This window comes from Podarcis vaucheri (assembly GCF_965113315.1).
Source record: "Podarcis vaucheri genome assembly, chromosome: 11".
Classification (NCBI taxonomy): Eukaryota; Metazoa; Chordata; class Lepidosauria; order Squamata; family Lacertidae; genus Podarcis; species Podarcis vaucheri.
In genome coordinates, this window is record NC_138749.1 from 29508806 (window position 1) to 29524227 (window position 15422).

Here is a 15422-nt window from a genome sequence, read left to right on the forward strand (position 1 = left end):
CCACATTGGTGTTCCACGTGGAAATGTAGGGGATTTGATCAGAACGGTCATTCAAAATGTCCTGATATTATGGATTAATGAGTTGCAAATCTAGATGGACGGCCAATTTATTCCTTTGGGTAGGCCAGTCTAATTCACAATGTCCTCATCTTCCCCTCATCAGCTTGAATCCCCAAAAACCTTCCAAGTATCTGACATGCAACATAGCAATAAAGCCTTCCAAGTATCTGACATGCAACATAGCAACATACAACATACAAATCACATCAATATAATTTCAACATGTAACACACTAAACACACCAAATTAACTTCAGCATGCAATACACAAAACACATCAAAATAATTCTGACTTGCAACATGCCAAAAAAACACACACACAATTCCCTCTGCCCCATTCCCTTTCCCAAACCTTACTGGCGCCCCATTCCCTCTTCTGTTCCCAACTTCTGCTGGTGGCACTCTCCTGCACAAGCAGTCCCCTTTTATTCCTGGTGGCTGGCACTCTACTGCGCAACCAATCCCCTTATTCCTGGTGGCATTTTATTGCCTGTGGCACTGTACTGCCAACTACCAGGTGAGGCTGATCAGGCCCCTTCGCCCTTTCCATCGGGCCCCCTAGCCCTTTCCCTCGGGCTTACCTTTTTCCGCTGCGGACCTGTCCCCTCGGCGCCGTTCTGTCCTCTTATTCTCCCTCAACTAGATGTCTCCGCTCCAGGACGGTGTGGCAATCTCCCCCTACAAACTGGCAGGGTGTGCACCGGAAATGCGAACGCCGACTGGAGCTGTTCACCTTGTTGAGCCTGGCCCTCCGGTCCGTATTGGGGAGGGGGCTTATCCCGGACGAGCCCCCAGAAAGATGAAGCCTTATTTACCTAGGGATCCATTAGCCACGCCATCCCCTGGACCTCGGAGGGAACAAACGTACCAGGAAAGCAAAGTCTTCTTTGGAGAAAAGGGTTTATTGAAAATCTGTGCACAGAGATAATCTGTACCCAGAGACAACCAGCTGGATAGTTCCTGAAAATACACTGGCTGTAAAGCAAGTCACTTCAGCACACTCTCTTATACCCGCAGACTTCCCCAATTGGCTAGCAAATATTGCTTGCTAAACACAAAATATCGCCTGCTAGACATTCCTGTCTTTCTTCCACCTCCTTGTACACGTGTCCTCTTTTGCTAGTTAAGCATTTCCTTCGTATCATTACTTAAAAGCAGAAGTGAAGCAGGAAACATCTTGCTTGTGGTTTTTTAGTTAACAGCAGTTTCTGGCTAGGCAGGAAGCGACCTTCTGACCTGTAGCTAGCATCAGCAGTTCCAAATAGCTGATTAGGCAGGAAGTGGCCTCATGACCTGTCTGTTTTAGACTTTTGCAAATAACTGCAATTTTTGGGTTTGAGCTGTGTAACCATCCTAGCAGAGTGCAGGAATTTACTATGTGTAAATAATATCAACAGAATAAAATATTGAGAGAAACCTATCTCCCTTTACCACCACATATATATATTCTGTTCTTTATTAAGTTACAAAGCTAAGCATTATAATGATTTTTAAAGGGGGTATGTCTTGATTGTGTTTAGATATGCAGCCTAATCCATAATCCATTTAGGCGAGGTTATTTAGGCATAAATTTATTTACTGTTGCGTGGCTGTGGTGGAGGTATATGTGCATTCTGGAGGTAGGTACACATTGTTCGTGTACAGGATATTTTGCTTGAAGGCAGGGGATTGAACTACATGACCCCACTGGCTTTCTTTCAGTTGTATGATTTTACACACATGTCTCCAAATGTGTAAGCCTGGAAACCTTAGATCTGTCCTAGGGATTGCTCTGCAGCTCCTTTGTAAAAACGGGTATACACTTCCCCCATGAAACAAACAGAGCCCGCACTGCCATGCAGCACAGTGAAGCAACTGGCTTCAGTCATGGGGTGGGAGGAAGAGATGAAGGTGCGGAAAAGTCACCCAGCCCCCCACAAGTGTCGGTAGGGATGGGGAGAATTTTCGTTCAGTTTGCATTTTAATGAGAACCTATTTAATCTGCACCAAATGAAACAACATGCATGCTGAAATGATGCTCTGCTTTGCAATTCACACTTCTCTCCAAAGTTTGCAGTTCCGGGGAAAATTGCTTGCAAAAATGTGTATGTTAGGGAAAACTGCATACCTAAATATCTGTATTCGGAGAATTGTGAAAGAAAATGGGCGTGATGGGCAGCTGGGGCAGCATTGTGCAGACACAATGTGTGGAATTTAAAAACATTTCTGAGATGGAAATGTGGAGAACTGGACATAAAATTGAAAAAATGAGAAACTGAGAGAACCCAAAACTGACATATTGGTCCATTCCTAAGTGTTACCTGCTAGCAGGAGTGACATATTGGGACTCCACTACAGGCAGTAAGATGTTGGGCTGGTACTTGAAATACCAGCATAGACCCATAGGCTGTGGACAGCTAGGGGAAAGGAGAGCACTTTGCATCCAGCATCCTCAAAGTGATAGTCTTCTCTGCCCTGCCTCATCATAATCTCTGACCAAGAGGGCTCTTCGAACTAGAGCTGCAGTGCCACATGTCTGGCTAACCAGGAGGTACACAAAGACATGATTGCATCACCATAGTGGTGATACTCATCTTTTGGAAACCTATCAAAGCTCCAGTCTGAGAAAGTTTTAGAAATGTAGTTAAACATATCTGTTTAGGCTGCTGTTGTAGGTATAAATAGTACCACCCAGGGATATATTCACAGGATTTCTGAACAAATGGGATCCTTCACGTGCTTCTGATGTTGTTCTAATTGAGATAGTTAATCTCAATTGGCAGCTGACTATTGGGGCTTCTCTGAAATAGTTCTGACATTCTAGAGGAGGACTGAAGAACCTGAGGATCTCTAGCTGTTGCCAGCCTAAAACTTCCTGGCCAAGCTTGATGGGGCTAATGGAAGTTGCAGTTCAGTAACATTTAGAATAGGACTGGGGGACCTTTTCTGGTCGGTGGGCCAGGTAACAATCTCCTCACCCCGGTGGGCCAAATTTAACAGGTGGGTAGGGGGGTCATCCACCTGTTAGTCATGGAACGTCATAGCGACACCATGTGATGCTGCCCTTCTAAGCCCCAGTTGCTTAGAAAGTCTTGCACTGTATGCTTTGTGCATTCCTCACTTTTCTAATGAGAGCCCTTGGTCGGTAATGTTAGTAATCAAGCCCCCATTCTGCTGCCCCCTCTCCATATGCTATTAGATGCTTAGGGACCTTGGGAGCTGCCTTATAGTGAATCAGGCCACTGGCCAACCTAGCTCAGTACTGTCTACAGGCAGCAACTCTTTGGGGTTTCAAACAGTGGTCTCTTCCACCATCCCTGACTGCAGGGGCTGATGGGATAGGTGTGCAGTGCAGGGATGCTTTAAAGCTCGTTGCAGTCTCTTGCTGCTCCTTTAGAAACATTGCTATTTGGGCCAAAAGTGCAGGATTCCCACCAGTGGCAGTGGGGAGGAACTAAGCCAGACTGAGATCGTCCAGATCCCAAGTTAGACCCGCTGCCATCGCTCACCAGCATCAGGCCTGATTGCTACACCAGCACCAGGGTGATGTAGCTCAAAGCAGTTTTACCTGTCATAATAATAATAATAATAATAATAATAATAATAATAATAATAATAATTTATTTATACCCCACCCTCCCCAGCCAAGGCCGGGCTCAGGGCAGCTAACAAGCAATGATAAAAACAAGTTGAATGAATACAACTTAAAAACAAATAAAAATACAACATTAAAATATTGAAACATTAAAATATTAAAATGTAGCCTCATCGCAGGAAGAGAAAGGAAAAGAAAAGAGAAAGAGAAAGAGAAAGAGAAAGAGAAAGAGAAAGAGAAATTGAAAGAGGGGGAGGGAATCAAATTGGCTCCAAGCCAAAGCCAGGCAGAACAACTCTGTCTTACAGGCCCTGTGGAAAGAAATCAGATCCTGCAGGGCCCTGGTCTCATGAGGCAGAGTGTTCCACCAGGCTGGAGCCAGAGTTGAAAAGGCCCTGGCTCTGGTTGAAGCCAATCTAACTTCCTTAGGGCCCGGGACCACTAGGGTGTTGCTATTTATGGACCTTGAGGCTCTCCGTGGGGCATACCGGAGACCATTCTTCCACCTGACCATTAACATTACCGCGTCATTCCTAGTCCTGAGATTTTGAGATGGAATAAGCTATGCCTGCGGCCTTCCAGTTGTTGTTGGACTCCATCCCCCATCATCCCTGATCATTGGCCATGCTGCTGCAGCTGATGAAAGTTGAACAATTTCCCCATCTTTCCATAGTGCCTGGATAGTGCATAAACAGATTAACTCCAGCCCTGCCCACCCACATCTGGTGCCATGACATGGGTTTGCTCAGAGTTGGCTGTTAGGTGTGTGGTAATATCAACGACCCACAGAATTTCCATAATGATATGAATGGTTGCAACGGCAACAAACCACAAATTACGATGCTGTAATGGCATGGTGACTGGCTCATGCCCCATTCTGACCAGTAATTTTCTCAAGGAATTACTTAGAGGATAAATCTAATTAAATCCAAGCACACCAGATTAATTAGTTTGTGGGTCTTGGTGTAGTTCAGCTGTTCTGCAAAAGCATAAGCCTGTTGGTTTGTACTCTTGCGTGTTTTACACACAGCTTTGTTGTGATGAATGGCTGTCTCTCCTATCGGTATATAGAAGTGCAATAAAGAGCTACAGCATTAAAATGGAAAAATGGCAGAGGGATGATGTGATAAAGGTGTTCAGGAGAGCAATTTTTTAGCCGAAGTTTAAAATGAGATGGGCGAGAGATAAAAATAGCAGCCTTTAATTTCATAGAGATGCATGGTTGTTGGCTTTTGGTAGATATGTTGAGGAAGACTGTATATATTACTCTGCTATTGTATAGTTAATATTCTGAAAGGGTAGGCCTAAATTTGGTGGGAGAGAACAGAGTCTTGTTGTTTAGGAAGATCCCCCTTTGCATTGCAAATAATTGGAGCAGAGGACTCCTACTGGTGTCCATGCAGAGGACGGCCCTGCTGTCTTCTTGAGCTCTCTGAGCAAAGAAGACCAAGACCAACAAGCAAAAACAAAACATGTCTTGTTCTTTTTAGCAGCCAGCAGTAAATCTGCCAATAAATTCAACTTTTAAATTAATTTGGCTAAATGTCTGCTAGGCCTGTTGTTGGGAAAAGTCTGTACTTGCATAGTTACTCCAACATAGCCAGTAGGAGAGCACATGAGGATTCGGATTCTGTTTGTCCATACTATGCATAGGCAACCTTTGGCTCTCCAGATGTTTTGGACTACAATTCCCATCATCCCTGGGCACTGGTCCTGTTAGCTAGGGATCATGGGAGTTGTAGGCCAAAACATCTGGAGGGCTGAAGGTTGCTTATGCCTGGTCCATACCATCGATTGAGGTGTATGGGGTGTCAGGGGATGGGTAGTACCTCTGCTGGGAGACATGTCATGCTTCTTATGGTAGTTTGTCCACCTTGGGTCCCCACCCTGCACTCAGATCTCACCCGTGGCTCCTAAAAACTGTCAGCTTGTGACAGCAGCCACATCCTGACAGATTGAGCAGATGAGACCAATAGTGGCTCCAATGCTCAAGAACACCTTCTGCATGTGCTATAGAGGGAAATGAGGGGCAGATGGGGCTCATCAACCCATCAAAAAGAAGGAAAACTCTGATCCTAAACCTCTGGTGCCTTGCGGGATATCTTTGGGAGAAGAAAAGGCCACAAATCCAGAGTGGAGTCCCTAAGACGCCTGGATGGCGGCTTCTACGGATCCTTTCGACAACTCCTGCAGCCAAGCTGCTGCCAAGCGTATTGCTCTGCTTTCCTTTGGACCACATCAGCAAGGCTGAGAGGGGGGGGGTCTTATCAGCTGGGCAGCCCAGGACCACCATAGACACTCGAGGAGGTCACTTTGGTGCTACTAACACAGCGGTTTGACTTTACCACTGGAGATGCACTCCATTTTCTCTCGAGACAGAAGGAGGCCAGCAACAATATTAGTTAAAGTAGCCTTCTCCAACATGCTGAATGGTGGCTTGGATTTGTGGTCCAAAATATCTAGAGGGCACCAGACTGGGGAAGGCTGTGTTAAAGGGCCTCTGGTTCCAGGAACCTGGAGTTTCCTCAGCTCCATCTCCTGGAAATCTAGATGAGAAACATGTCGCTGTCAATCAGGTCTGACAGTAGCAAGCTAGGTAGGACTGTTAGCCAGGGTTTGATGTAACCTGGCTGCTAATAAAATTGCTTATCCCTTGTGTAAAATCTGCTGCCTGAAAGAAGTCGTCCAGGTCAGTTTATGAGTTCTGATGTCCTTGAATGCCTGCAGAAAACAAATGGGTGCTGCACATATATGTGAAGAATCTGGTTGGTTGGTCACCATGAGAAGGAGATGCTGAACTAGATGAGCTTTTTGTTCTGATCCAGCAGGACTCCTCTTTTGTTCTTATAACAAAAGCTTTAATTGCTGGCTGCATCCGTTTAAAACCAGTGCACCCCTGTTTTGATTGGCTTGTGAAAGGTCCCCCAAAAGTTGGCAAGGTGACAATCTTGGTTGGTGATGAAGAACCAGCTCTACAGATTTGAGAAGGAAGTGGGTGAAGATAGTGTATCTTATAGTACAGTGCCATCTAGTGGTAGGCCTGTACACCACGACAAGGCAAAAGACCAGGGAAATCGCATTGGAAAGAGGAGGTAAGAAGTTTGTCAGATTTATCCCTCCCTTTCTCTCTCCCTCCCACCCACCTACACTACTCGGTTCTTAGACTGCGATCTGCTTCTGCTGTCAGGATTTTGTCGTTTATCTGTGCTACAGCTTTCATTAAAGTGAAGCACACCTTTGAGCTACATTATTCATTTTAAATTAACTTTATTACCAGCTTCATGGAACCATTAGCAAGGAAAGCACTTGAAAAAGAAAGCAGTGCTCCAAAGGCCTTTCCCCTCCTACTCCCCCTGTCAATTAACAAACTTTTTGTATTCATCAGTCATCAGTCGTCAGCCAGTGAGTCTGTTCTATTTAAATGTGCTGGCTTTTTTTTTTCTTCACTTAATGCATCCCATCTGTTTCTGAAATAAATTGCAATAATCCGTGTTTAATGTTAATCAATGTATTACTAAATATGCAAATTATATTAAAAGACGTGGTTTGGAAAAGCTTTCATTTGTAAATATGGTAGCTCAAAAGAAGAAGCATATCTAAAAGCCATTTAGCTACAGTAGCCTAACTCTAACACTGTGGCGGATTTACAAAGCGGTTCGCAAGTTGATCTTTCTCCCACAAGGGGATATGTAAAACTGTTGCATATCAGATGTTGTTAACATCTGATGGGCTAGTGCTAACAGTGTAAGAGCTTAATTTCCATTGGCATGTCTTTTATATTTAAATTAATCTTATTCCAGCTTTCTAGTTTTTTTAAATTTTATTTAAAGAGAACATTTTGGTGCTCATTCTAACATCAGAATATACACGGGGAGATTATGAGTCACTGTGACAGCAATTTGGGTTATGTGTTTAAGTGAGATATATATATATATATATATATAGAGAGAGAGAGAGAGAGAGTGGTTCAGCTCATTCCCCAATGGACGGTTCTTATAGACTCCTCCTCTATGGATGATCATTCACCCATATTGGTATGGAGGATCAGAGAATTCTTGCGAAAGTGTTCATGCCAGAAAGTGGTGCTTCAAAGATGATTTGGAATAGCATTCCCCTTCCTACCTAAACATCAGAGCGGAGGTGAATGGAAAGGCCTCCCAGACGGTAGGATTTGGAGATGAGAGTGGTTTCCATTGGAAAGAAGTAGAGGGCAATGAAATTGGAGCTGGACCTCTTTCTGGTTATATATAATTCCTCCTGCCTCCAATGTTTAGAGGTGAGTTTCAATGCTTACGTAGCCATAATTGAGCTATCTCCAGTAGGATTGCAAAATATGAAAAGCTTTAAACCGGGTGGTGTGGGGGGAGAGGAAATGCCAAACTAACCCAATGAGAACTGAGTAGGCTCAGGAACCATGGGAAGCTGACTTGCTGGTGTGTGTGTTTGTGTCAAAATAGGTGGGAAGGGAAATATAAATGGCGTATCCTAAGCAGCAGCACACCATGCTGCAACATTTTGTTGTAGGTCCCACGTTCTATCCAAAACTACTTCTAGGGTTGATAAGGTCAGGTTCACTTTTCCAGGCATCGGTGCCTCACCCCTTGCTATGTGTTACTTCTAGAGACATTATTGGCTACAAGACAAAAGGGAAAGAATGGAGATCTGTCTAGAGTGGAGATGATCTGTGAACTTCCAGATGATGTTTGACTGCGACTTCCATCAGCCCTAGTTAGCATGGCCAATTAAAAGGGATGATGGGAGATGGAGTACATCGATAGCTGGGCAGCCAAAGGTGCCCTATCCCTGATCTAAGATGCTTTGTGAGAACATTTGCTAAGGTCCAAGGAATGCAGATTATATATGTCTAGGCAATAACTTCTTGGTAATTTTACTAGCAGTGTAAGCACACTCATTTCCTTTTCTGATGTTGCAAGGTTTGTAAACTCCAGTTCTACAAAGAAATATATGTGCACGTGTGATTGTCCCCGTCCCCCCCAATAGTTACTATCCTTTCACATACGTGAGAGACACCACATACCACATAGGAAAAAGCACAATTGTTTCAAATTCTGTTAATAGGCCAAGCACAATATAGCTCACATTTTCAAAGTGTGTGTGAACTTGCTACATTTAGTTCTGTGGTTTTAGGCAGAATAAAGGGACTAGATGAGTAATGAGGCAGGCTTTACATCTATACCTCAAAGGATTTGCTGGTAGAGAGCCGGAGAAACTAGACATGCATTTGAGCTCAAAGCATTAGGGTGAAGAGTTAGAACTATATTGCTTGTGCCACTTAAAAACACTTTTGAACTACTCTGTTGCTGTTGGTGGGCATGTAGGAAAGACAGAAATACAGTGATGCACAAGTCCTAGGTCTTTTGTGTTGGACAATCCTAGATCTCATGCCCCTTCCCCCTGCCTTTTAAAAACTTACTTCTTTTTTTCTTAAATGATGGCTTGGCACACTGCAAAGCACAGTCAGTGAAACTCCAGCCACCCACTACCTTAATTTGCCTTCCAGCTGTGGCACAGATTGTATTTCTCAGTGGTTGCTGGATACCATGAGCAGCTGAGCAGTTAATGCGTAACAACCAACCATTGTGCACATTCACCTGGCCTTATGGAGAATATGCACCTAAGCAATCCATGAAGAGGGAATTATGCAAATTTCCTGGTCAATATACATAATCTGCAACAGGTCTTGGGAAATGTGCATATATTGACTACATTTTGTACATTCTCCAGTCATTGTGCATAATCTCCAATAGGCCTGGAGTTCTCTAATTGCTTGGATGGTGATGATAGTGTGGATACTTGCCACCAGTTGCTACACAGACAGTTCATAGGATGAGGATTAGGAGTTCAGATACTGGCATGAGGCTCCTATAACTGGCTGGCACCCATCTGTCTCAGGAGACAATGTAGGAGTAAACCTTTGAGGGTGAAGTCAAACTGCTGGAGAGTTACAGCGCCTGCTGTGGCTGTAGAGATACGGGAGAGACATGTTTTGTTGCAGCTGGGGCAGATGAAGGCACCCAGTTGTGCTGCTGCAGATTCACCATGGTGTTTCTTCTCTCTTTGCTCCTCTAAGTGCTCATTCCTCCCCTGGTCCCTGCTATGGTTGCATGACCATATACAGGATCTATGTCATGAAAAGATTCTGGCAGGCTTCATCCATAAAAACCATGTTCCATCTGCTTATATCCTCAGCTCACAAGATACTGGATCCACTCCTGATTCACTGAATGCTCAAGGGGTCAAGGGGTTTTGAAATAGGGGTAGATAACATTTCTTTCAGCTGGAGGGCTGTATTCCTTCATGGGTAACCTTCTGGGAGCAACAGATTAATGTTGTGCAGGGACAGAGGCAAAGGTGGGCAGAGCTTCCAGTGTGACTCTTACATGTGTATAGTAGACTTCGTTTCAACCACATACAAGTCAGAGATTTCTATACACGCCCCCCCCCCAAAAAAAACCCCAGGCATTATCATAGTTCAAAGACACATTCAAGTTAGGCAAAAACACTCAAGGACGAAATGGAGCAGAGTTGTTAAGCAGCATGACCTGGCGATAGGTTTTGTGACCTGGGGAGAGAGATCCCTGAGGGCCAGAAAGTCAGAGGCTCCCTGAGATTCCCCACCTCTGCTTAAAAATTTAAAAAGCTGTCAGTCCTAAGCTGTAGCAGTGATGCAGACTTCAGATAGCCAGCTTTTCTGACTGGGTTGCTGTCATGCCACCTCTGTTTGCCTTATTCAAATCATGGAGGATGAAAGCTCTTCAGGCTTGCCTGCTTCTGAAGTACTAACAGCCGCATACCCAGGGTTGTTTGAGAATCTCAAGAAACAAACAAAAAAGGTTGGTGTGATTTTGAAATCAGTGGTTAAAATCAGTGCAGTTTCAGTCTGCCATCTTGGATTTGGATCCATACATAAGTGAACACCTCTCCTTGATCTCACGAACCACAATGCAAAATTTTGTTATGATATCGCAAGAGGCCTCCAAACTGCACAGAGAACAAACAACCTTCTAAAATGAATAGCAGAAGAGATATACAAGAGATATTCATCTGTGACTTCATTAAACAGCTTGGGGCGTGCTAAACAATAACATAACAGTGCCTTTGGGCTCCTTCTCTCCCCCTGAACTGTTGGCTACAGCAAAGAGATGGGACACAGAGGCCTACCCCATCGGCTAGGCAGAACTTGCTGACATTTAGCTCCTGCTGTACCATCTCCATTCAAGCTGATCATCATAAGAACAATTACATAACTTTAAGGATTCAGTGCTTAAGTCTGCCTGCTACCTCTCCACCTCTCTCCTTTTAGGTTATGTTTGTTAAACAGTACTGTAAGCCGCAGCAGCCTTTGCAAAGCTGGTTCCATTATCGAAATGTTTTGGCCTACAACTCCCATCAGCCTCAGCTAGTCCCGGTAACATTTTCTTTCTCCTATTCACACCACAGAATTCAAGCATCTATAAGGAAACTGATCCTTGTAGACTAGCTTTGGCTACTTGGACTAACGGCAGAAGAAGTCTCTGGTGGAGATCTTCCCTGAGCTATCTCTTCTCCCCGAGAGCCCATCTTCTCTGAGTGTAGGCAGCATACGTTGAACCCAAGGATCTTCTAAGTGGAAACCACCCACTGCCATAATTCAGAAAGCAGACTACAAATAGCAGCAAAAAGGGAAAGCGGTTTTGCTTTTAATACAATTGACATGTGTTCCATGACAACATGCCCTTCCCCCCCACCCCCTTCAGTGTCCAACTGCCCACTGCCTACAATAATCCTATATGGATTCTGTTATAATGTGGCATCCGTTTAATAGCCATGTGTAATAAAACCTTAGTCATAATTGAATTCACACTTTTCTCATAAAGCTGTTGGAATGTAACTAATTTGGCTATAGTTATGATCTTTAAAATCTGAATGGTGCTTTTTACTGAAGAGTTGCTGCAGGACCTCGTTATCCCGTGGACTTTAATATGCTGAACACAGTTAACGGACATGATTTCATCTCTCATGGATGAGCTCACAGCCATTGCACTCGAGTACCTGGATGTGTACAAACTGGATTCTTTAAAAATAAACAGAAGAGAGTGTGGCTGTGATTCCTTTGTTCAAATCCATCATAAGGATGAGGGAAAATTGGGGGTAAATTGAAGATTGCGACTCCTCCAATATGAAAACAAACACATTAGAAAAACAAGGCTATAATGCCATCTGGGGGTTCATGGAAATATCACAGCTACTCCGCTTTGGAAATTTCTCGCTTAGAACCCTGATCCGACAGCCTGTCTGACAGCCAAACTAACCTGCTCTGAACTCCATTAATCAAATTGCAGATGAATATGTGAACAGCGTCATATTATTAATCATTGTTTTCCAAATAACATGGTGGGAAAATAAAATGCAACACTCAGGAATAAACAGTGAACCTTTTTATGGTTCATTGTTGACTGTGTGCGGTTGATGCCTACAAGCCATTAGCTAAAAAGCCTGCATCAGAATGAAGCAATGGATAATATATGGTATATTTCTGTCATCACCAAAACACTCATTAGAAATACTGTAATTATGAATGAAAAGCTATTAGGGATGCTGTGGGAGAGATCAGTTGAATTTTATTCTACACCACGTCTCTCGGCTCCCATTAAGCAATCTACAAGTTCTTCCTTGAATACAAAAATGACAAAAAGAAGGGCTCAATTAAGTCACCAAGTCATATGCCAGCAAAAGCTCCTTTTAGCTCATTTGCATTAAGAGCTCTCCCATCAATAGCAATTTTCTTTAAACACAGGGGATGGAACTGAGGCTTTGCCTGCCAGCCTACCTTTCAGTTCCTTATTCTGCTTTTTATTTTGCACTAAAGTGGGCCTTGGTCCTTTGGGATGTAGGTTGAGAACTGTGCTTGTCAATTTTAATATTTAAAAAAATCAGGGCAGAGTGACTCTGAGCATATACTAAATTCCAATACAAATATCTGAAGGGAGTCTGTGGGCAGAAGGTGGATCTGGATGATCTACTGGTAGGTCCCCCAATGATTTGCAAAATCATTTGCCCCACAAGCAAAATTATATTCCTGAAATGAATAAATCTTGGGGGAGCCAGGAATGGGATTTTGTGTGTGAAATGACCATGAGCTTCTAAACAAACTCCTGAACTCAGAATTATTTAATTCTAAGTCTCAAAGAAAGATGTGCTCTCTGAAGCCCACCTTCTCAGCATGCTTGCACTTCTGTCTCAGCAACGTCTACATTGGCTTGATCATGTTCACAGAGTGGAAGATGGCAGGATCCCCAGGGACATGCTGTACAGGGTGCTGGCTTCAGGCACCAGGCCCATTGGCAGACCATCTCTACATTTCAAAGATGTCTGCAAATATGACATGAAGGCTGACAATATTAACCCTGCTGTGTGAGAATCCCTTGCAGACAACTGCAGTGGATGGAGACAATCAGGTCATTTATGCACAGCAGTGCCCAGAGGAGAAATGACTGCTGGGAGGAGCACAGAAAGAAGAAACGCTGTGGTACACCTGCATCAGCACATCTGGATGCCTTCATCTGCCCTACCTGCATCAAAACATGTCTCTTCCGTATCAGTCTCTACAGTTACAGCAGGGCCAATTACTCTCCAAGAGTTTGGCACCACCCCCAAAGGCACACTCTTCCACTGTCTCCCAAGATGGGCAGATGCCAAAAACATCAGTATTTCTTTTACACCAGGCTCTGGCTGGTGGATCTTGAAATTATAATAACACAACCAAGTAGATCTTGCAAGTCTGCCCACCCTAGATCACATAGGAAAATAGGAATCTGCCTTATACTGAGCCTGGCCATCCCCCACACCCCATGTGCACTGACCTGAGATACCAGCAGTGAATGGTTTCAAGAGAATTTACCCCTTCATTGGCTGACACAGAGTAGAAGGGGCTTTTGTCCCATATAACACTCCAGGTTTTGGGATACAGGGTTTTCCCCAAATCTGTTTTTCATGGGGGTTTTTAAGACCATTAAAATTATCCATGGTGGAATTGAGCAAAAACGATCAAGCAGGGGTTTAGTCCCAGTTTCAGATCAAAATCTGTAACAGTCAGGCCTGTACAAAAGTAGTTTCAAAAAGCAAACTGTGACACCCTTCCTGATTATTTTTTATCCTCCTGAGATGATAATACCATGTAGTATCCATTGCTTATGGCTCTCCATACAAAGGTATCTGAAGAAGTGTGCATGCACACGAAAGCTTATACCTTAACTCTTTTAAGGAAGTTTTTAGGTTTTTAAGAAGAGTCTTTTTAACTATCCTTTTAAAGAATTGTTTTAATTTATTTTGACTTCAGCAGACCAACACGGCTACCTACTTGAATCTCATACAAAGGTTGTTATGGAGAAGTCTGTTTGGACTTTCTTTCAGTTTTCAGTAGATGCACAGTCCATAAATCTGGTAAATCTTCATACCACCCATGTTCTGCACTGGTTGGTTGGGTTTTCTGTCCCACTTTTGTTGCGCTATAGCTCAGGTGTGCCCCTCCAGACAGCAAACTCTGGGGGAGCATCGCAGAGCTAATAAAGCAGAATGAGGTGTGGACAGTCCAATATATAAGCCCCCTGCTCATGCATTATTATTCCATCAATGACATCTTGCAGAAGACTCCTGCAAAAGAACCCACCACTTTGGCGAGGACTGCTCCACGTGAGGGCATAAACTATTCTGCTATAAATATACAGTATACACAAATAAATCGAAATTTATTACAGCTGTATGGCACTGAACCCGGGACTCCCACCTTTTAAACGGGTTTTTACAGCCTTTAACAGCTGTATGTCAGGCAGAAAACCGACACGAGCTTCTCCTGGCACGGAGATACATTGGGGAGGAAAACTGCTCCTAGTGATGCTGATGATCTTGTTATTATACTTGTTATTACTCTGTCCGTATAAAAAGTGGCAACCCTAAACTGGAAAACCGGCGCCTTATGCCTCTCGTACATTTACACATACAGAATAGGGGATCTTCGTGGGTGTGTTTAAAAGCATGAGCGTCGCAGGGGGGGGGGGGAATCGATGATTCGGTACTCGCACCCCTTCGCCTAGCTCGCGAGCGCGCGGCGGTCAATCCTAAAGGCTGAAAGCGGCGGAAGACGCGTCCCTGCTTCGTTTTGTGTTGTTCGGTGAAGATTCGGGGATCGATTAAGTCGCCGACGCTTTGCCTCAGATTAAGCTCGCGCTAGCGAGTCCCTTTTCGAAGGGAAACAGCCCCGCGTCCTATTCGGCCGGCGGCGGCGCGCGCAGCCCAACGGCGGCTACGTCGTGCGGCGCAGGGCGGACGGAAGCGAGGGACGAGCGTCAGCTGACTGACTGGAGCCGCGCGCGGGGGCGAGGGCTGCGGCTTCAACCCGAGGCGAGGGCGCGTCCGCGAGGGCCGCCCGGAGCCCACCTCTCGCGATGCTGCGGTGGCTCATAGGAGGGGGACGCGAGCCGCAGGGATTGGCCGAGGTAAAAGGAGCGGTTGGTGTGGGCGCTTGTGAGGGACGCTCGGGTCTCATTTCGGAGCCCTGTGCGCCTTGAAGGCAGCGACCAGCTCTTGCTCAGTGTATTGCTGGCTGGAGAAAAGGGCCGCTTCCTCAAATGACGCCTTCAGAACACGAATGCTTGATATACTGCGTGGCCTCTTGTTGTTTTCCTCCGATAGTCTTTTTGCAGTGGTGATGATGATAATTAATTTGGTGATGGCTATATTATGGGTGTGCATAGATCAAGACCAGTCTTGGTGGGTTCAGATTACGAGCA

At 44.6% G+C, this 15422-nt stretch overlaps 1 protein-coding gene and 1 long non-coding RNA gene across 5 annotated transcripts in view; both read left to right on the forward strand.

The window, feature by feature from the left end:
- The window catches only part of LOC309514763, a 234187-nt gene that overhangs the window by 115323 nt on the left and 103442 nt on the right, over positions 1–15422 (forward strand). The window lies entirely within an intron of this gene.
- The window catches only part of WDR41 (WD repeat domain 41), a 29962-nt gene continuing 29229 nt past the window's right edge, over positions 14690–15422 (forward strand). Inside the window, exon 1 of one of the 4 annotated variants that reach the window (XM_082191974.1) lies at positions 14690–15128. In XM_082191974.1, the coding sequence (XP_082048100.1) occupies positions 15078–15128 (51 nt within the window). In that variant the 5' untranslated portion in view covers positions 14690–15077. The remainder of the gene's footprint in view (positions 15129–15422) is intronic. The other 3 variants (XM_082191973.1, XM_082191975.1, XM_082191972.1) reach the window with 3 other exon arrangements.